The sequence below is a fragment of the Xiphias gladius genome, chromosome 3 (genome assembly GCF_016859285.1).
Source record: "Xiphias gladius isolate SHS-SW01 ecotype Sanya breed wild chromosome 3, ASM1685928v1, whole genome shotgun sequence".
Lineage (NCBI taxonomy): Eukaryota > Metazoa > Chordata > Actinopteri > Istiophoriformes > Xiphiidae > Xiphias > Xiphias gladius.
The window spans coordinates 25,211,984-25,236,647 of record NC_053402.1 but is presented as its reverse complement, the minus strand read 5'-3'; the positions used below and the strand labels follow the sequence as shown (position 1 = coordinate 25,236,647).

Below are 24,664 nucleotides of genomic sequence, written 5' to 3'. Positions count from 1 at the left end.
TAGCCATCGGCGCACTGTCACATCACAGATGTATTAATTAGCAGTTTGTAGGTTGTTACATAACGGGGGGAGGGGGCTGTTGACAGGTGGCCTGAGGCTGGGGCGAGGCTGGAGCTTAATGGAGGAGTAAATGTCAGGGCTGCATTTGGATTCAACTTTTCCCGCTGCCGCTGACAGGTCACTGTCATAATCAGATCAGACAAATCGGACGGCCGATGGTCACCGGGTCACTCTCACTCCGGGCCACTCTGCACTGGAATGAAGCTGACAGCCAACCGAAGCCACAGATGAAACCGGGATCGACTTGTACCAGAAGCAGCAGGCTGAAGTCTGAGGTGTATGGTTCTACACTATCTGCTCAGGTTCAGCCAAGTGCTGCAAAACTGAGAGGACCATGCTTCACAGTACAGATGGATAATGACCCAAAACATACTGCGAAAGCAACACAAGAGCTTCAAGGCAAAGAAATGTATTATTCTTCAATGGCCAAGTCAGTCCACTGACCTCAGTCCAATTGAGCAGACTTCTCACTTCCTGGAGACAAAACTGAGGGCAGAAAGACCCACAAACAGGCAGCAACTGCAGGCGGCTGCAGTAAAGGCCTGGTAGAGCATCTCAAGGGAGGAAATTCAGCATCTGGTGACATCCGTGGGTTCCAGACTTCAGCCAGTCCTTGACCGCAAAGGGTCTTAATCCGAGTATTAAAAATAATTCTTATATTTACTTTTGAGCCTCTGAAAATGAGGGACTACGTATAAAAAGGGCTGTGATTCCTAAACAGTTAATGTGACCCCCTTGAATTAAAGCTGAAAGTCTCCACTTCAGTCACAATTTGATGGCTTTTCTTTTCAGATCCACTGTGGTGGTGGACGGAGGCACAGTCATGAAAACTGCGTCACTGTCCAAATACTTATGGTAAATGGACTGCACTTACATATCACACTTTTTTCTAGTCTTATCGACCACTCAAAGCGCTTCACACTACAGCCACATTCACACACACTCACACCACGGCCATCAGGGGCAATTTGGGGTTCAGCATCCTGCCCGAGGACACTCTGACATGCGGACCGGAGGCGCTGGGAATCGAACCAGCCACCTCCCGCTCCACCTCCTGAGCCTGTGCATTGTCTGCGTAGTTCACTGCGTGAGAGCCACCAACTGTCGGAGCGTGAACCGACGAACTTGGCCACTAGATCTGATTCTGATTATTTTAAATCTTTATATCTGTTCCACTCGTTCTTAATGTAATTTTTTTATTTTCTTGTTCTCTTTAATCTCCCATACACACTCATATGCTTGTATCCATCCAAACTTGCTACTGTTCACACTACATGTGTGGTTACATGTTAAGATGCATTGTGTTGTTCTGGTACTTCCTGTCTGCAATGACAGAAAAGATCTAATGCTACTCTCTTTTTTTTTTTTTTTTAAAATACATTCTCTTGAACTGTTTATGTTTTAACCTGACTATCATTTTTACTTTCGTGTAACGTTTATCTGGTAATTTCATGTCTTTGTGAAGCGCTCTGTGACTTGTTTTTGAAAAATGCAATATGAATGAAGTTTTTTTTAATTATTATTATTAGTTAGGGCGCCCTCAAAAGGTCATGGTGGGAGTTGTTTTGTGTACTTTATCACAATGAATCTCAGCCTGTTGATCAGGGGGAATCCAAAACTTATTGCTAGATTTCCAGTGTGGATTTTTTTGCAGGACAACAGAAAATCATGTCTAATTTTCTAGCATCCGTCTGTGAGACTTTTACGAGATACATTATGAAGAGGGCGGATGCTTCAGGCTCCGTTAAGACTTGAGAAGCTTAAACAAAAAAAAGGACAGACACTGCAAAGTCTTTCTTTGGACTGTTTTATTATTCTCCAGTGAACAATGACGGAGGTGATTGGCTGTGGTCCGGTGCGGCGGCTCAGAGGGTCCCGTAGGAGGAGGAGGAGGAGACCACCTTCCCATCAACCACCTGCTCCACCACCGTCACCACCCGCTTGGTCCTAGTGCTCGTGGAGGAGGACGCGCTGATGCTGTCGGCCAATCAGAACAGAGGAGTGCGACTGACTGCTGTGAACTGAATCTCTGGGCTTTTGGTCGACACAGATTTTCTGAACCTCAGCTGTTTCTTTTTGTTTTTTGTTTTTTGTTTTTTAATTTTCATTCAGGTGACGTTTTATTCTGTTTATTTTATTGTATTTTTCAACATGAAGGTCTAAATGTTGAGAAAACATTCAGTGGAAAATTATACTCAAACCGACTGATACTTTACTTAGTACTTAATTACTTGCTAATTACTTTTCACCACTTATTCACTTTGTCACTTACTAAAGTTTTACTCGTATGCTTACTATTCTTACATATTATCACATAATTATTTACTGACTTGACACTCAATTACCTACTTGGTACTTAATAAATAAGTAGATTACTTACTAGTTAATTCAATGTTACAACTTAATACTAATCATTTCTAGTTACTTATTTACTTAACACTTAATTGTTTCTTTCTACTTTTAACCACTTATTTATTCACTCACTGCTTAATTGTGTTTTACTTACTACTGACATACTGACTATACTGAGCATTATCACTAATTACTTATTTACCTACTACTGAAGTAATTACCATTTAAAGACCTACTTACTACTTACACACTAAATTACTTAAAAGTCATCAACAGGCGGCTACCTGATTACTTATTTACTTGACAATTACTTGTTACTTGCCACTGAAATATTAGTTTGAGCTAGTTATCTCATTTCTGGTTAGTGACTAATGAAACACTAATTACTTCCAACAACGTATTTCTTGACCTACACACTAAGTACTTTCGTAATCACTACCAACCTAATTACTTGTTAAATACTTGCTTGCTTCTTCTCTCTTCAGTAGTCTGAACCGATTAAATACCAACCATGTGTACGTTTTCTTTATGGAGTATAAACTCCCAAATACCCCCGACAAAGCTCCTCAGGCGTGATTATGAACGCCCGAGTCCGACGCTCACCTGCTGTTGGCCTCTCCGTCCAGCAGCCTCCTGTACTCGACAATCTCCATCTCCAGTCTGGTCTTGATGTCCAGCAGGATATTGTACTCGCTTTCTATGCGCTCCATTTCGGCCCTCAGCTGCATCAGCTGCTCCTCCATGGACGACACCTGCAGGTCGAGAGGAAGAAGGAGTTTCACGGGTTCAAGTCTTCATCGAACTGTCTGACCGAAGGCTGATTCATCACCTCAAATCCAGACGATCACATAAACCAGGTGGGGCTGCTTCTGTCTCACCTGTATCTGGTATGTGGAGAGCTGCATGGCGTAGCGGTTCTGAGTCTCAGCTAGAGTCCCCTCCAGTGACGCTTTCTGCAAAAGGAAACACAGAAACATTCAAAATGAAGTCAGAACCACGTCCTTTACTGCACTAGGGTTTCACACCCACCACCACACTTTTTATGTTTTTGTGTTTTTTTTCTCTTCATGTGTCCTGAAACAGAATTTCAATTGGGTGGATTTTTATAGTTGAACTGAGTCTAGACTGAGCTAAACTGGTGTTGACAGATTAGAAACTCAACAAAGCCAACATGAATAGACTTATTTAAAAAGACATGAACTTCAATCTATAGATTTAGATTTCACAAAATTGGGGGGATTTTCCTTTGATGTTAAAACGAGCACTGACAAGAGAAGATTTAGTGGATTTCCAGTGAATGGCCATGTCAAACTTTCATATATTCCATCTGTATTGTCTGGTATTTATCTGGTTGCACTGTATGTTACAGTTGTAAGAACAGTTATTTTTGCAGATCTTTTTTTTATCTTTTTGAAAAACTCTGTTATTAATGTTTTACCCCAGTGCAGACATCGTGACATCTTTAAATCCTCAACATTTTTTAAAATCACATACTACTGCTAAAGCCAAAAGGGTTTCTCCATCCCTGAAAATGGAGATTTTTGAAGACTCTGGCCACATGTTGGATGTAAAACATAGGGAGCTTTCGTTGAGAACACTGACAAGCAATTTCAGTTAATTTCTTACGTCACTAAAATTCAACGCCGCCCACCGGCTGTTCTCATTGACGTTTATATCTGCGTCTGTTTTGTTCCGACGACTGCACAGGAACGCTGGAGGGAGTTAATGGCGGTCACGTGACACTCACCATGCCCAACATGGACTGCAGCTCGATCTCCAGAGTCTGCAGCGTACGTTTGACCTCTGTGACCTCTGTCCTGGACGTCTGCAGGGTGGTCGTCTGAGTGATCACCTCTTTGTTCAGAGCCTCCGTCTGCGCAGGACACACAGACACGTCAAGTCCAAACATAAACGTAACAAACTTAACCTCTGCATCCGCACAGAGCCATAGTGTGGCGTCACCTTGGCCTGGAACCAGGACTCCAGTTCCTTGCGGTTCTTGGTGGCGACCCCCTCGTAGTGCTCTCTGATCTCCTCCATGACTTTGGTGAGGTCCTGCTGAGGAGCGGCGTCCACCTCCACGTTCACCTGACCGCTCATCTGAGCTCGCATGGCCAGCAGGTCCTACAGACAGACGGACGGACAAATGAGGTTACTGCAGTCTCTCATTAGCGCTCACATTAACTGACTCCTTAGAAACAGCTAGTTGTTCTCAAGTATTAGCTTTAGAGACCGGGAACATAATTAATAAGTTAAGATTGAAAATGTCGTATCCATACATGTCCTTTTCCATTTGGTTGGGCATTGTGTGTAACAAAATTGAGATTTGTGAAAATTAAAAATCAATAAAATCCACTTTTCAATTTCACATCTGAAAATATAGAATTGCTACCAAAATGAAAACTGAATGTAGGAACTCCACTGGTGAACTGTGTCCTTGTATTCCAGAGCATAACACTGCAATGATGGTGAAGCAATGAACAAAGCTGAACGTGAAGCGAACCTCTCACTTTCAAGCGAAAGTGGAAACTGAACTTGAAAATGAAAAACTCAAACTGCATTTCAATTTGAATTTGATCCCGACTGTATCCACATTTCAATGAAAACTGCATGGAAATGGCCTTTTTCACAACATTCGACTTCTTTGGTTTCACACGACTGCTTCTGTTACACTTATCTACCTATCAATCTTAACATTAACTTATTTAACTGTATTCAGATTTCTCTCAGCTCACTGACCTCCTCGTGGTTCTTCTTGAGGTAGATCAGTTCCTCCCTCAGCCCTTCGATCTGCATCTCCAGGTCGGTCCTGGCCAGAGTCAGCTCGTCCAGGACTCTCCTCAGCCCGCCGCAGTCGGCCTCCACCGACTGACGCATGGCCAGCTCGTTATCGAACCTGCAGGAGGAGGACCGGCATGATGCTCTGCTACGTGTATGAACATTACAGGGTCTGTAAGAGCTGCCGTTAAACTCTGATTCTGGATTATTGTTGTTTCATATGTCACGTAGATTAAAAATGTACAAACATCATAACTACATGAAACATCAGCACAAATAATCAGCTGTCGGGTCAACGTCACACTGTTGTCCTTGGTGTTTTTACTCAAGCGTAAAGCTAAGTGTGTGTGTGTGTGTATATCGATAGGTGCATTTACCGGGTGTGGGAAAATAAACACTTGATGTTACAGAATTTTCAGGCTTTTTAAATTATATCACTAATAAATGTTTATAATTCATTATAACGCAGCTGTGATCAGATCTCAGTGTTTATTAATGTCTTTATTACCAACTCTAACCAACACAAATCAGTGGAGGCTGCTGGATAAACAGATAATGAACCACAACTCAGTAAAAGAGAGGATGGAATAACGAAATATGTCTTAGCCGTGTCGTTACAGATGCATACAACTGCATTATGGTGCGTTATCAAACCATTTATTAAATGTGTATAGTCTATTTATAAAAGGATAAATAGGGGGACTTAAAGGGTTAATAAATTCTGGTGGAACACAAGATGTGTTTTATTTCTCTCTGTTTGACCACTGCCTGAAATTCCTGTTTAATTCAATTCATAAATCAATCATTAACACGACCGTGACCGGGAAAAGCAGCGGATGAAAAACGGATAAATGGATGAATGGAATAACCAGTTACAACAATACCCTATTTATGTAAAGGTCCAAATATGAATTTTACATAACATCAGAGGTCTGGACCAAAAGGTACTGGAAAATCTTCAGAAAGTTTTTACTATTTAAAAAAAAAAAAAAACTGACATTACTGCCTATAGCAGGCTAGCAAAATATGTCAGGTTCTTGTAAATGAAATTAAAAAGTTTAAGAACCTTCAAAAGCCTAGAATCGGTGCTTTTTAAGACCTTAAGACCTGCAGATATCCTGATATGTAGTCGATTAGCGGTGTGCGAGAGCTCTGACAGAGGACAGATGGCTGCCGCCTGAATAACCGTCACCGTCACACTCCAAACGTTACATGACTACATCCTTTGTTTTCCTGCGGCGCGTCAGTGTCGGAGCGTCTTTAGAAACAGAGTCAGGGTGTAACTGAAGCCCCGAGGGACGAGCTGTTCACCTGCACGATGAAACATGAACGTGAACTCGCCGTCAACAAATTAACGCCCGCACCGGTTTTGTTGGCACCGTCAGTGTTTCTCTGTCAACATGAATCTGTGTTCTCGTGTTGTCATGGTTTCACTCGGTCCCGTGCCGGTCTGGAAAAACAGCACTCGATGCTTTCAAACCCACAGGACCTGATCAGGTCTGATCAGGTCCTGTAAGGAATGCTCCAGATCTATAATGAGATTAGACTGTTGCTGGTCAATAACTTGATTATCTAAACCACTCTGTTACATAAACTGTACTGTGATTTATAAGAGGTCTGACAGCTGATTCCAACTGTAGATGTCACTGAAAACATGTAGATGAAACTACTACTGCTGCCGCTGCTACTGCTGCTACTGCTAAAGATGCTACGGGAGCTAGAGCTCACTTGGTCCTGAAATCGTCTGCAGCCAGGCGGGCGTTGTCGATGTTCAGGTGGATGGCTCCATTCATCTTGACCGCGTTCTGGATCTGGAGACAGACAAACAGCGTTCATCCCCAGCACAGTTTCATCTCCACATAACTCACATTATTAGTATTTTATCTTCTGGGATGCCAAATAGTACGTGGAGTGGTGGAAGTACCATGAGCTCCACTGATATTCAACACATATTCGAGTAAAGTTACTCCAAAAAAGGCAGAGGTGTGGTGGCAGTAACTAAGTACATCTACTCATTTTTACTTGAGTATTTCCATTTTAAGCTACTTTATACTTCTACTCCACTACATTTTAGAGGGAAGTATTGTACTTTTTTTTCCTGGCACTACATTAATTTAATACTTTTAGTTACTTTGAAGATTCAGATTCATGATACAAAACTAAAGATGTATTATTAAGGATAAAGATCAGACTTTATTGATCCCATAGTGAAATTCACAAACTACCCAGCAGCTGTATATCAAAGTAAAAAAATATCCCCACCTTTACAATTTAACATTTAAGTAGTGTACACATTAAAGCATCGATCATTATAATCCAATAATATGATAATGCAGTATTCTGAAATTATCACAGCTATTGTGATAATTGAGTAACTGTTTCAGTCATTTTTCAAGCCAAAATTGTGACAAAATTCTCTGGTTCCAGCTTCTCAAATGTAAAACTTTGCAGCTTTTTCTTGATGTTCTATGACCGTAAATCGAATATCCTTGGGGTTTGGACTTCTATTAATTTACCAACAGAAAAACAACGACTTTTTCGCCTTTGTTTTTAAACTTCACAGCCTGATTAAATCAGTTAATTTAAAAAAATAAGATGAACATATTAAAACAATCGTTAGCTGGAGCTAGTATTTTGCCAGTATGAACATATACAGATGAAGTTGTTGGAGATAACTCGGACCTCCCTCCTCACTACAAATTTGATGTCATTCATTCAAGGAAAACTTTATTGCTCTGCCACTGAGTCACATCCCTCCATCTGCGCGTTACCTACGAGGATGAGGATGAGTTTACCTTGGCAGTGATGTCAGAGATGGTGACGAAGAAGGCACTGTAGTCCCTGGTTTTGGGGCCGATCTTGCTCTCCAAATACTGCCTGATCTTCAGCTCCAGCGCGGCGTTGGCCTTCTCCAGGGAGTGCACCTTGCCCAGGTAGGTGGCCAGGCGGTCGTTCAGGTTCTGCATGGTGAACTTCTCATTGCCGATGACACTGTTGTCCATGTAGAGCAGGGAGGATGAGTGGCCACCGCTGAAGCCTCCACCCATGTAGGCGGAGGAGATGCGGACATCAGAGCCTCCCGCTCCACCGTACACACTGCCAGCCCTCGCAGCTGACACCCGACGGCTGCCACTGAGGCCGATCAGGGACCCGCCGGAGCTCCCCATGGAGCTCCTCACCGACCTGGAGGAAGAGATGAAGTTGGAGGTCATGATGGATGCTGTCTTTCTGCTGTGGCTGAAGACGACGCAGAGAGGAGAGTGAAGAGCAGCAGGACTGTCGCCTCCTATTTAAACCTCCTGCAGTCAAAGAGTCAGTCACTCAACAAATACCATGATGGCAGGTGAGGTGGGGAGACAGGTATGTGTACAGGAGGTGTGTCATGGGTGTGGCAGGGTATGGTCAGGGAAAAATGTAACCTTCAAATTGGTTACGTGCGTGACAATAGCGGGTTTTGGTTATCAATGCCAGGGAGTGGGCGGTCCAGAACCGCCGGGCTTTCTGCGACCTTTGGTTTACCGAGCAGGTAGTTATGTAAGCAAAGCTGTCACTGCAGGCAGGAGAAGCCAGAATTCAGTCAATTGAAAGCAATTTGCAATAATATACAGGTGTACTGTAGTAAACCTTTCCGGTTATAGTGAAAGCTTTTGTAAATGTCAAATATGCGCTGGGAATCATCTGGCATTGGAGATAATTGCATAGTTGCATTGAAATATAAATGTCACCAATTACCACATTGAGGTTAAAGTTACCGGTAGCATGTCACACATCGGCAATTATATCAAGTGAAACCAAAGGTGGAACAAGGTGGAACAAGTCTACCTGAATGCCTCTATCACCAACTCTATTGACAACTCCAATGAATCTAAGCATGAGGAGCTTTGTTTTAAAGCAGTATAAACAGCAATAAAACATGAACATCAATACTGGACAATTCTGCAAAATACAACTATAAAGAGTCCGGTCTAGACCTGCTGTACATGAACAGTGCCCTGAGAAAACGGCTGCTATGATTTGGCGCTATATAAATAAAATTGAATTGCAAAACCCTGAACTATAATTTTTAAACCGATCGCTTTATAAAAATATCTGCGCCTGTGCCTCTAATTTCCAAATCTGCATTTGCCTGAAAAGCCCTGAAAGGGTTTTATTTCAGCAGCTAGAGAGTTATCCTCCACAACAAGTTAGACCTGAATGTAGAGACTAGGTTGAGTTAAGAGTTTGAGAAGAAAAAGAGCGAGGAGACAGAACGAGCCTCTTGCTGGATAGAGAGTAGGCGAGAGGAGAGAAGCTGGAAGCCGGAGCAGATGGGCAGCGATTCCGCCACCACTGGCGCTCAAGCGACTGGAGAGTGTCGTGGTTACGGGTTGAAACACTCAGTGAAGGTTGCGTGCCACCTGAAGATATCTGCTCCTGGCTGAGGGCACCCCAACAGGTGTAAGTCAGGAATCAGTCTGTGTCTTTTATAAAAAGAGGAGAAAATGTGTATTAGGATTTAAACATTACATTTTTTATATAATTTAACTGCGTTTTTGATTCATGTTTCATTTAATTGTTCACCAATATTTCTCTCTCTACAAATCAACATACCAGCAGAACGAGTGTGCTCTTGTATCTCTGGTTGTTCCATGGGGATTTATGTATTTTTTTCTGGATGGATATCTGTTGTTTGTGGGTCACTTGGTGACTCGGTCATGGACTATACAGCGCCGATGGACTTATGTGGCATTGTTGAGATGATGCTTTCATTTTGTTTAGTCTGTGGTTTTGGTTCCTGTTTGTATGTTTATTTCTGGTGTTTTGTATCTTTTTTTTTAAAATTTCTCTTGAAAACAAAATTCATAAAACTCTGTCACCAGGTGGCAGGTAGTTAGATCCTTGCGTTTGTTCTGTTCCACCTTGCAAATCAACTACACAACTTTGTATGGAGGAAAGAGAAAAAAAAAAAAAAAAAAAATTGGAGTTGTGTTGGTCCTTCCTAAATAAAGAGTTTGATTAATAAAGTCGGTTCGGTTTTTTAGCTGCAGGGGTTTATCAATTGTCTAAAAAGGAAATCATTTTGATAATTGATTTCTTATTTCAGTCATTTTTAATGTTTATTTTTAGGATTTGCTGTTTGTTTTTGTCATATATGAAATATGTTTTGGCTTTGCACTTTTTGAACAAAATAAGTTCAATTCGGCAGATTACACAATATTCGAAGTATTCATTAGTAGCAGCCCTATTTTTTTTAATGACGTTTGTCATCGCTTCTTTTCCTACCTCCTCCACATCTTTTTCTAGCGAATAATCTGAGCAATCAGGCTGAAGTCACGGTAGAGCCTTACTTTCGTCAGGGCTGGGCCCACTGCAAACCAGCCGTGAAAGAAGAAAATTAAACAGAACACGAAGCAGACGTGTACAGTTTTGCTTGGTGTCCATTTTTAATGAGAAGTTCATGCACACAATTTTCACACACACAATTTTGGCTCAGACTCAGACTGCGCAATGGCTTAAAATTAATAATATTCACAAACTGGAGTCATGTCAATACAGGTGAGGATAATTCAATGAAGACATAAGATGAACAGTTTAACCTTTTAAAAGGTTCTTAAAGCCCTTTTCATTTAACACTGCCGAGGTTCTTCGAGATTAATCCCTGTTAAAAATCAACACCGAAATCAGCAAAGATTGAAATAGAACGAGAAGTGAAAATGACAGGAGGGAAATAAATCTAAAGTTACAGTACATACACTCCCCCGTCATCCTCCGGTCCAGAGCTAATGGAACTTAACTCATACAGTAATTAAAATGACCACATTGACTTGTATCAAAAGGGAAGAGCCTCCCTAAATCTGACACTTTTTCCCAGTAGCTCCAGTGAAGTCTAATGGCAGTTCAACGTTCGAAACGCTGAATCTGTGTGTCTGGTTTTGGTTTCAGAGCCAACTGTGACATTTTAGTTACAGCTCTTCTTTGTCTCTTACAAGAGAGATCTCCAGAGGCTTCCTGATTGAACAGGGGTTAAACAGAGCTGATCGAGGCAAACACTAGCTTACATGTTTGCACAAGTTTTAATATTGAAAATCAGAGACTGTTGAGCTGTGACAGTGTGAGGGTCTCTGAAGTAATATTAGTTTTACCTTTTACCTTTAAATGACATATCACAGAGTGTATGAATGTTTTAGGATTTTTTAAATATACTTCAATACCTGTAAGGTTTCAAAAAGGTCAGCCAAAGGGGACCAGACTTGCTCAAGAGCTCTTTGACAGAGGAAATCTGAGCTTGTCCACAGGTAAGTGTCTCTTTCACTGCCGTATCCCCTGGTTTTTCCAGTCTCATACAATACCAGACATGTGAAAAGTACTCAAATGTTAGCACTTGGGGCATTTGAGGGGTGGGAGTACATCTTGGACTCCAGTTTCTCAACCCTTATTTCCAGAACTTGTGACTGTCTCACAAAATGGAAAAAGTTCAAGACCAGTACCTATTGTAGTACCAGATCCTATTGTTAATTACTGTACATGTCTACAGATGAACTAACCAGATGTCTAAAAGATAAAAACATCAGAAGTAAAACCACCAGAAACAGCAACAGTACTGTAACAAAAATATGATATATTGTTTACAATTATTGTATGAATTTAAAAGATGAATCCTTTAGGAAGTCCGGTGGGACTACTGGATGAATTCAGGTCTATACTGAAGCTTTGAGCTAAAAGAGAAAAAGAAGAAAAGCCTTTGTCTGATTAACGAACATTTTCAAAACAATTGGTCTGTTTTTCGCCGGGTGCAAATCTTCGTCAATCACGATTAATTGAATGTGTTCTCCAGGCAATCAGTTATTAGTGTACAGACCAAATCCTCCTTTATTGAGCGGGTAATCCTAAACACCATGTGCAAACCATCTTTGTAATATGACATGGAGATCTGGAGGAAGATGCTGGGGAAAAGGTATCAACTGCTCTGTTTTTATGATGACACCACAAATGTTGTTCCTACCTACGAACATTTTGTAGATAAAAAAAAAAACACTGACCAATCCGACAAAAGTTAATTTATTGTTATGCAAATGTTAATCTTCACATCAATTCTGCGCATAAAAATATGGGCTTATGAGTTACGATAAACCTTGAAATTATAAATCAGAAGTCAAAGTTTGGGGAGTTTTTTTTAAGAGAAAGTGTTTTCTACGCAGACCTGAGGGGAAAACTCAAAACATTCTATTATTTCAGACAGAGCGCAGACATTTGTTGGATCACTAAAATACCCATGAATATGCAACTCACTGCAGGGTAATAGGTGTAAAAACAGGGAATGGTTTGAGTAGGGAACACTGTCACCAAATCATGGTGTAACAAAAGGGACTAATGTGAGAAACTCATGCCACATTCAAAAACCGGTATTTAATCTAAAAACCACTGGGGTGATCCTTAGAACCAATGGGACTCTTAGCAGGGATTTATTATGACTTTTTTTCCTTTACCAGCAGCCCATGAGCTGCTTTACTTTCATGCTTTTAATGGTGTTATGTCAGAGTAGTTTCTTTTTTCCCCAAGAAGTGTGTAAATGAGTCTAAATCTTTGTCGTGGGGCAGATCTCTGGCCCCTGCCTGAACCCTCTACTTTGGATATGATTAGTTGTGTTTACCACCTATATTTTATCTACTTTCTTCTTTCTATTTAAACATTAACTATCTGTTCATTACTACCCACTATGAGTCTGTTTTTTTACCACCTCTCCTCATTCCTTTGTCAAACCACAAACCCAGCTAACAGCATTACATCTTTCATTACTGGGGCTCGACCGAGTCGATCACACCCTGATCAGCACTGCCAACAATCCACACTTCACACAAATAAAATAAGAGTTAAACTGCCTGTAATGGTTGGTTTGAAGCTTACAGTTGATCTCAAAAGTCGTATGTTAACAAACCAGTTTGTACAACCTTCACCTGACCTTGTACCCTGTCAATGTGATGTATGACTTTTAAAGCTCAATTCCACAATGACAGCAGGTGTTGGAGAGCCAAGCCATTACTCACATGGGTATGTGTCACGTTTGATCCCCCTCTGCAGGCCCAGGAGTCTTTCTGCAAACCTAACCCAGGTCTGAGCTACATTCCAGTTCAGCTTACCTGCCAAAACAATGCTCTATCACGCTCCTCAAGCGTGTAAGGTGTGCAGAAAGTTTCCTTGAAAGGTTTGATTCCAAAATTTGGTACTAGAGATCTGAGATGGACACTTTCAATAAGGAAGCGATAGCAAATAAGTATGTGTTCATGAGTTAAACCAGGAAGGTAAACTGGTTCATTCTCAGTTCCTACATAACAACCAGGCCTGTTGAATCTTAACCAGTGCCAAAATGTCAAAAGGAAAGACAGATGAGTACAAAGTGCAACTGTAAACTGTGGGGGAAATGAGAAATGAGGTTTGCTTTTAAAGGGAGAAGCATAAATCGACAGTCCCACAGAGGGTGGAGAGAAAAGAGAAAATACTTTGGAGCATAACATGCAGGGGTCACGTCAGCCAAATATGTTCCGTCACTGACTGAAATTTGCTTGTTTTTAAAAAAATAAAAACAAAGATGGAAAAATCTGAAGGCCGTCCTTCATTTTGACAGATTAGAACATTGAGGGCGATCTACCATAACGTTAAGTAACAATAACAGGACCATTTTACTGCGAAGTACTTTTACTTTTGATGCTTTAAGTAGGCTAAATTTTGCTGCTAACACTTACATACTTTTCTTTAGTAAGGTTTTGAATGCAGGACTTTTACTTGTGGTTGAGTATTTTCACAAGCAGGTATTAGTACTTTTACTTAAGTAAAAGGATCTGAATAGTCTACTTCTTCCACCACTTCAGGTGAGCCGGCAATGAGGCTTTACAAGTTCCGTGGCATCACACTGACACAGGTAGACAGTGTGACAGCAGAGCACAGGGTCAAACTTCAGGACAAAATTAAAAAACGGCCAAGAGAACACGTCTGTCCGAGGCAAAGACGCAAACCCGAACGGCAATCGCCTCTGCAGCTATCTCCCTTGATGCGTTTGATTACGCTCAAGCGCGCACCCAGTTTAAATCCATGCGGACCAGGAGGAAGGTTTGAGTTCAGGCTGGGCTACAGCAGGTCAACTGAGCTCAGTTTGATTCATTGTAAATGGTTTGTTCATATTTTACTTGTAATTGTCTAATTCTGTAAAATTCCACTGTTGGTTTTTGCGTGTGTAGGCACAATGGCCGCGGCGTTTTAGTGCCCTCTGCTGTCACTGCGGAAAAAATTTCATCCATCTGCCTCGTGTGGTGTTGATGAAAAATGACTGCACGCTCGGTGTCTGTACGTCTTCTCTCTCCACGCCATTATAAAGGAATAATCAAATGTTATTGAGATCGATTTGTTTTGAAAATTAAATACTATTAAATAGGTTATGTCTCATTACCATTACAAAAGGGAAATTAAAATGTCAGGTAATAATAGATGAGGATGGAATTTTGCGTCCCTGTCCATCAAAATGAAGGAAACCAAGAAAGTATAACGCAACATCTCGTCTCACCCAAAGTCAGGTTGAAGATCAATATCAGTCTCATCGTGTCCAGATTGATTGGTCCAGGACTTAATGGGAGGATGCAAAAATAACACCATAACAAAAAAGGTCTGAAGATATTCTGAAGGGAAACAGTAGCCTTTTACTTGATTTTGAAACATCTTTTTGTGACAAGCACTTTTGACGTCTAATAGGCCTCAACTGACGTATACAGGTGCACTTTAACTGCTCATATTTACAATGTGACTTGTCAGAATTGTAATTTAAGATATCTGCAATTGCAATCTGGCTATTGAGAATGAATATTAAATTAAATATTATTAATCCAAATAAATGATCCTGTTATTGTGTTACAGATATCATCACTATGTTTTATGACCTATTAGACTGCCTAATAGGTCTTATATGACAAAAAAAATAAAAAATTTAAAAAAAACAAAACCAAATCCTCACATTTCAGATAATGGAAGGAGCAAATGTTTGTAATTTTTCAAGCAAAAATCCCAAACAATTGTAAAAAGGTTATCAAAATAGTTGTCACTCAACTAAGCGATTAAACTACTAGATGTCACATCTCAAGTCATTTTACAAAAACAGTTTTTACTCTGATATAGGTACAGAACAGCACTGAATACTTGAAAGTTTCAGTAACAAATTCAAGTACATGACTTGCACACTCCTCTTATTAGTTAGGTATATATATAAAATACCCCAGTGTTAATTATCAGTGCTAATTTCAGTTGTTTTTAGCTAAAGCTGGTTCAATTATTAAAGCACTTGACTCATTATACAGACACAACAAGAACGACACAATTCTCACAAGCAGCCGGCGGACGTTATCTACACCTGCTCATCCACTCATCACACAAAATCCGTTAGACGACGGAACGAATGCAAAAAAAAGAGAAAGAAAACCGGGGAAATTCGGGGTCAAGGCGAAGAGCAGAGGCCGGATGTAGCCGCCGTCACATCCGCAAGAAGACGGCAGACAGGGGACACACAGACACAAAGAGACATTCAAAGGCGACACAAACTCTGAGCAAAGACACAGACGTAGGCTAAAACATATAAAACAAAAAAGGGCCTTAACTCACGTTATTCTGAGGGCGAAGACTGTCCTCTAAGTTCCTCTGGGGTGAATTGGTCAACATCCGGGTAATGGCCGTGTCCCACTCAGCTGCCTCGACGCCATTTTGTTTGTTTATCGTCGGAGCGCCATCCCTGCTAACTGGCCTCGGGACGAGCGCGCCGACAAGCTAGCTGCGTCCGTTATTTCGTTTAAATGACGCCTGGCTCGGCTCGGCTCGGCTCGGCTCGGCTCGGCCTGGCCTGGCCTGGCCTGGCCTGGCCTGGCTTCGCGGCTCACCCCGGACCTTCTCCTCCGCCGCGGCATTCACCGCTTCTGATTGGCTGATACTTTTTAATCAACCTCTAAATCGCCTCACCTGGATGCGCCTCGGTAGACTTCGGCAGCCCTCGGTAGACGTCGGTAGACATCGGTGAGGGTGTTATTCCACTTCTGACCGCACACGCTGGCCGACGTTTACCGGGAGTTACAACTCAGAGGGGCGCTGTTTCACTCATTTAAAGAAACTCCGTGAAAAATATGGAGGAAATAAAAAGAGAGAACTGGGATGAAATGAGCAGCGTTGGAGGAGTTTTCAGGTCTTCATCTAAGTAGATTCACCAATATTCTACGGCAAAACTACTCCTCTGGAAGTAAAAGTCCTGCGTTGCAAATGGCACTTAAGAAACAGCGCAGGAGTATAATCAGAAAAATGTACTTAAAGTATGAAAAGTAAAAGTGCTTCATGCAGAACAGCCTCTGTGACTGTTTTACTGTCATATATTATATCAATAGAGCATTAGTACCCATGCATTAATATTAAGGCAACATTTTACTGTTGTCGTCGGTTGAGGTGGAGGTCATTTTTAGCCATTTTGTATTGGACTGCAACTAATTATTTATTATTTTCATTCTGGATTAATGAAGTGATCGATTGAAAACCGCGAGAAAAGCCATCACAGCCAATCAGAGCCCAAACCGACACGTTCGCGTTGTTTGTTTTGTCCAGACCTCGGATTTATTTAAAACTTAAAATTTGAAATTAAAAGATTTAAAAGGAAAAACAGCAAATCCTCACATTTGAGAAGCTGGAACAGGAAATGTTTGACATCTTTACATGAAAAATTACATGATTTAAAATAGTAGCCAATTATTTTTTTGCCAATCAACTGATCGTTTCCGCTGTACTTTTATGTACTTGAATTTATAACAAACTGACCCCAGAAACCAACCAGCACTCCGGAGCTGAAATGACTAGTTGATTAATCAATTGACAGGAAATTGATTGGCGACAACTTTGATAACTGATTCAACATCTGGGTCATTTTTTAAGCAAAAATGCCAAAAGTTCACTGGTATCAGCTTCTTAAATTCTAAGCTTCTTTAATTTGTTACTTTTCTATGACGGTGAACACAGCATCTGTGCGTTTTTATTAGAATATGCTCAATTTATCATCAGCGAATGATGACGGATATTTTTCACTGGACAATCAGTTCAATCAGATGTATTGACGATGAAACCAAGTGTCGGTTACAGCCTCAGAGTTCTCCTGAGGTGGAATAATGCGACTTTACCCGAAGTTTCCTAAAAGTAAAGAAAGGTAATAAGACGAAACTTCACAGGAACATATCCAATAAACAGTTCAGGTCTTGAAACTAGGTTTTGAGTCCCTCTACCGGACCGGGGCCACGTGATGGTGGAAGGAGGACCTGTTACAGGTGATATGGTACTTAAGTGGCACCCGCTTCTGATAAATCCGTGATCAATGAAATGACGTAGACCCAGATACTATGGAGTAAAGCCGGGGCTCCTGGGGGCCCTGGGCAGTAGCTGAACCGTCCCTGCTGGTGATCCTGGTTTGAGTAGAGGTAGGATGTTGCGAGGAGTAAATGTATGTACACTGGACACGTGGGACGGAGACAATCACTGAATCTTTTTAATGAAGTGGCTCTGCCCACCAGCAGCACCGCAGCCTCCACCTGGTTTACGGTGGACTTTCTGTGTCCTGGAGCACAAGAACGTCAGAGCTGCAGTTTCTGGCGTCTGCCAGGTGAGATCAGTCCTCACCAGCACAACGCGTCGACCCTGACCCGGTGGCGGTGACCTGATGACACTGGTCACCATCTAGTGACGGAAACGGCAGAGCTCAGGTAGTTTTACAGGCGAAAACATCTTATTGAGGAGAAGCTTTTCTACATGTGCTCTCCTGACACATTAATACAAAAAGTCTTCATTTGAATTTGAACATAGTTATACTTGATTTTTAATTTATTTGTCCTTTTAAAACTATTGTTTTATGTTATTTTTCATTTTTGTTCCTTTTGTCTTCTTTTTTCTTAGTTTCTTCAGTAATTATCAGTATATTTATTGTGTCATGATTTAATTTTATTGATATTTTCCTCTCTTCTCTTCTTTTTTTTGTGTCATCCTTCCCGCTGTCTGGTCTCTCTCTCAGATGAACCGGTCAACAGCTGATCTGTCGGCGAGATGAAAGCGCACGAGCCACAGAAACGACGTCAGACTTCATTTTTATTCCGTGGACCCTCCGCCGGCTCAGACCGGGACCGGTCGGAGGTGCGGCTGGCTGGATTTTTGGTCCAACTGGTGCTGGTGGACACCACGTTTCCGGAGGAGTCGACTTCTTGCGCGACGGTCACCACCCGGTTGGTCTTGGTGGTGGTGACGACGGTGCTGCAGAAACACAGGACCAAAAAAGAGAAAAACGAAATCAGAGCATTTAGTATTTTCGTTCAACCCGGGTTCCTTTCCCTCGTACCGAACGGCCTGAGATTTTGAATATTCTGAACATTCAAAAAAGCTCCTAAAGCTATAAAAGGCCTTTTGATTTGATAGGTTACATTATTTAGTGTCATGACCGGCTTTTATCGAACCTGATGTTCTGGGCGATTTGTACCCATTTGTATGAAAAAGTGACAATTTTGTCGCCACTACATTTACGTACTCTGTGCCCCCTCCCGAAGGAAACCCTCGTCCTACCGTCTGTCACACTGGGCACGAAGGGAGTAGCTCTAAAGTTAGCGGTGGAGGTGGAAGTATTTAGACTCTTTGATCAAGTAAAAATCCTCTAAAAATACTCCATCACAAGTAAAAGTCTGGCATTTAGAAATTAGGTGAAGCCGGAGAATTTTAAAAGTAAAATCCACTTGAATTGTGAAAAATAAAACTACCAATAGAGTAGAGATTCTCCTTTCAGACTGATATATTACAGTAATACCTTGTATTAATGGATATTATTGCCTAACGTTGTACTTTGTTGATATATGCACTTTATACACCAATGTGTAGTTTAACAGTGAAGCTCTGCATCATATTCTTTAAGTTTATCATGTGTTTTACATGTAATATCTTGATCTGAAAAGTGATATTAACTATGAGTGTCAGATGAATGCAATGGAGTAGAAATACACAAGTAGTACCATCAGCTGAAACCTGTACTGAAGTAACGTAGTGGAGTAAATATACTTTCACCGTCTCCCAGCTGAGAAGCATCCTCAAAACTCCAAAGTGCAAACACTCCCTAGTAACTCTGTTTTGACTTGGTATCTCAAAACTTTGGAAATGTGTGTTTTTTCCTTTTTTTCCTTACTTCAGTAAAACAGCCAAAAACAGGCTCAGTGGAACCGGTTGGCTGCTGTGATTCACCTTTACCTTCAACGTGTGTGAAAGATTTCATCTCAAACGCACCTCGACCGTCTCTCCGTCCAGCAGCCTCCTGTACTCGGCGATCTCCAGCTCCAGTCTGGTCTTGACGTGCAGCAGGTCTGTGTACGGGATCCCCCGGCCCTCCAGGTCGGCCCTCAGCCGGGCCAGCTGCCCCTCCGGACCCCCCACCTGCCTCTGGTAACCTCCCAGCATGTTGGCGTAGCGGCTGTTGGTCCCCTCTGAAGCCCCTTTCTGTTCGGGGCGGGGGGCTATAATAATAATCACAATCAATAATAAGAATCATAATAATGTTGACAGTGTCCCAGAATTGAATCTGGTCTATTTTAGGATACACATCGTAACCACCGGTCTACTTCAACAGAAACAACAAACCTGAAGATTTGCCGCCTTTGATTGTCTCATGTGACATTCGGCTGAATATCTTGGACTTTTGTTCTAGTGGTCGGATCAAACGAGACGTCCGGGGACTTTTCAATATTCACCATTTTCACTATTTGTTTTTGGTTTTTTTGGACATTTTAGAAACCAAATGATAAAGTGAGAAAATAAACAGCAGTTTAAGCGATAATGGAAATATTTATTTGCAGCCAAAGTGAATAACTAAGAAACTAAAACTTTAAAAAGGTAAACGTTAAACACTTAAAAATGAAAAGTTATAAAACTGAAAATGAATGTTCTAAAAGTTCAAAACTTCAAAGGTAAAGCTTCTAAATAAAAGAAGTTATAAACATACAAACTACGACTCGTAAAACTAAAAAAAACAAATGAAAAGGTATAAAACATTAAAAAGTTCAACTTATAAAATCCAAAAATTATAAAACTAAATAAAAGAATAAAAGAAAAAATGTATAAATCTTATAAACTAAAATTCAAAGAACTGAAAAACAACTAAAAAGTTACAAAACTCATAAATGAATAAAAAACCAGAACCGTTTTAAGTTAAAAAAAGAGGGCGGTCTGGGTCTGTAGGGGGCAGCAGTGACCACATTCAGAGCAGGGACAGGGTCTTGGTGGTCTCACCTTGGCCTGGAACCAGGACTCCAGGTGTCTGCGGTTCTTGGAGGCCTCTGATTCCGGCCATGACGGCGGACAGATCCTCCTGAGGAGCGGCGTCCACCTCCGCAGAGCCAGCAGGTCCTGCGGGAGGAGGACACCGGTCACACCCCTGAGTCTTTATCCGTCTCAGCGTTAGGTTCGATCTCCTCTGGTCTCATCCGTCTCACCTCCTCGTGGTTCCTCTCCAGCTGGATCAGCTCGGCCTTCAGACTCTCCACCTGCATCTCCAGGTCGGCCCGGCTCAGACTCAGCTCACCCAGGACCTTCCTCAGACCGACGCATGGCCAGCTCGTTGTCGTGCCTGGAAAGTCACGAAAATTAGCCCGCAACTGCTCCAAATCTTGAAAGGACTGGGAAGACCACGCTCACAGAAGTGAAATCAGATGATGGCACGCTTCTCGTCCTCGCTCACTTGACCCTGAAGTCGTCGGTGGCCAGTCTGGCGTTGACAAGAGCAGCGACGTTGATCTGAGCAGAGGAAAGAAGAGTAAACTCTAAAAGGCTTCGTCGGATCTCATTCGGGCTTAATTTTCCTCTTTGAACATGGGAAACAAGAGTCAGCCTGAGAGATAAATGAGTTAAGTGGCTGCTTGGAGCCTCCTGGCCACCAGGTGGCCCCCAAAACCAGCAAATCACAAGTATAAAGTTTTTTAATTTTGAACCGGTCTTTGTAAATGATTATGTTGTGTTTTCATTTCCCTGAGGTCAAACCTCTGCTATGTTTTACCACTTTAAGTCATTTAATCTTAAATTCTAAACATACATTTTGTATAAAGGTTTAAATTACCTTTAATTTACTGAGTGCAAAGTTTGAAAACGAAAACTTATAAAATGTAAAAAAGACGAAAGTGGAAAAAAAAGGTAAGTAATTAAATAACCTAAAAAATAACTCTAAAAACATTTCAAAATCAAATTTAGAAACTTATATGAGAAACTAAAAAAAAACAGTTATAAAATATTAAAATAAAATACTGAATTAATAATAAAACTAATATCAAAAATTAATCAAATTAAAACTTTAAAAAAAATGTTTTTAATTCAAAAACATTTTTAGATTTAAAATGAATACATCTTCAAACTTAAATAACGTAAAAACAAAAACTAAAAACTAATTAAAAACAAAGAGTAGTAAAACTTAAACTGAACAGTATTTGAGTTGTACAGAAACTCTGCAGCCTGTCAGACTCGTGTTTCATCACACTCAGGTGACGCTACCCGTCCGCACCTGACACCCCCCAGCGCCACCTGCTGCATCAACAGACCGGTTCCTCTACTTGAAACTCTCATCTCTCCTCGTCCTCTGGTGTTGAAATAGGTTTTGCAAGTCAAACATCATCTACTGCAAATATTCACAACACATATTTACTGACAAAGAAACAAACAAACGACATTTAAACAGACGAAACTGAACCTTTTCAAGGGGATTAACAGTCACCTGCTTCTGTCCTTTATTACAAACCCGAGACTTTACAAAACATTTCCACAGTTTTCATTGTAAAAGTTGAGTTCAACCAAACATTATCCGTCTAATTCATCTAATTAACTGACGTTTATCCAGGCTTTGGACTTAGATTCACGAATAAAGTAACACAGTAAATAAGCAGCTTTATGAAATGTTCAAATGTATAAATGATGATGACTTTTTAAGTCACTCCTGTTCACGTTGAAAGCTCACGTGAACTCTTTATTCTTAGTTATTTTTTCTTAACCTGACTAGTAAATTTCTCTCCCTGAGCTTTAAATCAATCCATTCAATTGATTTCCAGCTTTTTCTCCCTGAGTTCGGCCTTACAGGCAGATCAGGCGACCTAAACGCCGCGGTCAGGGTTTCAAAAACACAGAAGTCACGAGTCAGCAAACTCCTCCTGCACAACCCCACCCAGCTGACAAACCTCTGACCAGCCACCAACCAAACTCTGTACAATTTTTTGAGCGTTTTAGAAAATCAGAAAATTCCCTTTTTACTTTAGTTTATTATTTAAGATATTTGGTCTGAATATGTGCGAGTGCAGGTTGTAAATGGGAATTAAAGTACATTTTAGTTACTTTTTGTTTCCTCATTAATCAAATCTAAGCTTAGTTGCCTAACGGCCTTATTTATTAATTTATTTGGTGAGGTGCCTTTAGTTTATTATTTTTTATCTCACCACCACAGTCCTTGTCTGTTTTTTTTTTTTTTTTTGTCTTCCAGTGATGGATTGTGTCCAGTGATTTTTCCTGTTTTGTTTACATTTTCTTTTTTCTTTTTTAGTTTTCAGGTTTTCCTGTGCAAATAAACTCTGATCAGATTCTTAGAATTGTGACTAAGGAAAGACTTGACTCTGTAACTGTATCTCTAGTCCTGGTTTTAGGATTTTAACCCGAAGCAGATGATTGGTGGAGCGTGTTGAGGCCTGCCCGCGAGGCTAAGCTGCCTGGGAGGTTGAATTCAGGGTAAAGAAGCCCCCAGCTTCCTGCTGTTCCTCTGTGTTTGCGTTCTCACCTGTTCATGTAGTTTTTTGATGCGTATGTTGAAGCCGGTGAAGTTGTGACCCTCCGGCCTGGCCCTGCTCCCCAGGAACTGCCTGATCTTCATCTCTAGCTTGGCGTTGGCCTTCTCCAGCGAGCGCAGCTTCTCCAGGTAGGAGGCCAGGCGGTCGTTGAGGTTCTGCATGGTGGCCTTCTCACTGCCAGCGATGTCGATGTTGTCGGCCACGTTTAGGGCAGCGCCGGCAGCACCGGCGGAGGAGAAGGAGTAGGGTGCCTTGGAGATGCGGATGCCAAACATGCCGGGGGGCAGTGCTGCCCCAGGGGCCCAGAGAGAAAGCCGATCTGAATTGAGCAGGTGAGGGGGCTGTTCCTCCAGGTGATGCCTCAGAGGGGCCAGACAGCTGTTTGGACAGGCTTCGCCTGATGGACCGGTTCCGTCAGTCCACGCGGAGCCCCGAGGTGCAGACATCCAGTCGGCCCTCGGACACCTCGGAGCCCACAGGTCTGTCCACAGAGACGCTGAAGAACGGAAGGAGTCAGGAGGTTTGTAATTCGTGTAAATGTAGACAGTTTAGGTTTAATTCACACTCTCCGCCCTCCAGAGAAAAGTCTATACGCTGAGAAAATTCCTCTGCTTGTGAGCTAAGTGAGCTCCTCACAGACACGACCACAGCACTGCCACAAAATGCAGAGGGGTTACGCCAGAGTTCCTTTTGGTCCTGAGGAGCAGCACTGTTGCTACGTCGTTTTTCAGCAAGACCATCCAGTCACGTCACGCAAAAGTCCTCGCTCCACTTAGAGAGTGGCCAGATTGGCTGACTACCAGCAGGGCTGACGGGGTGAAAGCAGAAAATTTGAGCTGGGGTTTAATGAGCCCGTCTGACGGGTTCAGATCACTTCAGGCCGAATTTTTAACGGCACTTCAGTGTCGCTGGACTGTGATGACCAGACCAGACTCGCTGGCTCAGCGGCCTCAGGGAACTCAGTAAGGATGAAACGCTTTGTTCAAAATCCCATCAGAGGTAGTTTCAGGTGTGAACGTCGCTGCGAAGCTACAAATAAAAAGTCCAAAAACGTTTTAGGTTCTGCATTTTCAGGATAAAGTTTGGTCTCTGCTGAAAACACTCATTTTTCCTCATGAAGTTACCAATGCGTTGTCAACTTAGCGCCTTAGATTTACAGCGACTTTTCTTCACAGAAGCAGCTCAAATTTGGGCGCTGTGTGTTTAAAGGGCTGTTCCTCCGACACGGTTCTTTCCACGTTCCTGTAAACCTGCTCAAATTAAAGCTGAGACCTGGCTCTTTGATGTAGTTTCCATTATTTTATTTCAGAGTGAATGTGCTTGAAGCTCAGAGCCTGAAGAACAAAAAAAACCCGTGTAACTGTCCAAAGTACTTCTGATCTTGACTGTATTTGAAGGAAATGCAATATATTATTACTACAGTCTAACGCCATGAGCCAAGAGCTCCGTCGGCTTAATTCATGCCCCCGTGTATTGATTTTATTCCTCTGTTTTAAAGGTGAATTTTATCATGTGTATTTCTTTTGCTATCGATGAACACATTTGTCTGAGCGTCAGAGCCATTCACACACAATTTGAGCTGTTAAGCCCAATGGAGGTAAAAAGTCAGACTGCTTTGTGTTTCCCTGCAGAAGTGGTAAATTACAAGA

General features: G+C 41.7%; 1 protein-coding gene and 1 pseudogene across 3 annotated transcripts; both read right to left on the bottom strand.

Moving 5' to 3' along the window:
* Positions 1-1,851: 1,851 nt before the first annotated feature.
* LOC120788328 (keratin, type I cytoskeletal 13-like) lies at positions 1,852-16,108 on the bottom strand. 3 transcript variants are annotated; one of them, XM_040124062.1, is made up of 9 exons: positions 15,811-16,108; positions 7,986-8,373; positions 6,919-7,001; positions 5,152-5,308; positions 4,375-4,536; positions 4,160-4,285; positions 3,291-3,365; positions 3,016-3,164; positions 1,852-2,037 (listed from the first exon to the last, which is right to left on the bottom strand). In XM_040124062.1, exons 2-9 carry the CDS (start codon positions 8,355-8,357, stop codon positions 1,926-1,928), a joined length of 1,236 nt encoding a protein of 411 aa, XP_039979996.1. In that variant the 5' UTR covers positions 8,358-8,373; positions 15,811-16,108; the 3' UTR covers positions 1,852-1,925. The 3 variants fall into 3 exon arrangements, with proteins under 3 accessions (XP_039979996.1, XP_039979995.1, XP_039979994.1); XM_040124061.1 differs by lacking the exon at positions 15,811-16,108 and adding an exon at positions 15,557-15,585; XM_040124060.1 differs by lacking the exon at positions 15,811-16,108 and adding an exon at positions 14,726-14,829.
* A 2,191-nt stretch (positions 16,109-18,299) lies between these two features.
* LOC120784231 lies at positions 18,300-23,461 on the bottom strand (annotated as a pseudogene).
* Positions 23,462-24,664: the final 1,203 nt, after the last annotated feature.

Excerpts from the sequence above, each read along its gene's own strand:
- LOC120788328 (XM_040124060.1), bottom strand. The coding sequence starts at position 14,814 with ATGGTGTTATTTTTGCATCCTCCCATTAAGTCCTGGACCAATCAATCT. Across the intron at positions 8,374-14,725 it reads GATCTTCAACCTGACTTTGG|GTCGGTGAGGAGCTCCATGG; the intron begins GTGAGACGAGAT and ends CTCTTCCTCCAG. Across the intron at positions 4,537-5,151 it reads TCAAGAAGAACCACGAGGAG|GACCTGCTGGCCATGCGAGC; the intron begins GTCAGTGAGCTG and ends GTCTGTCTGTAG.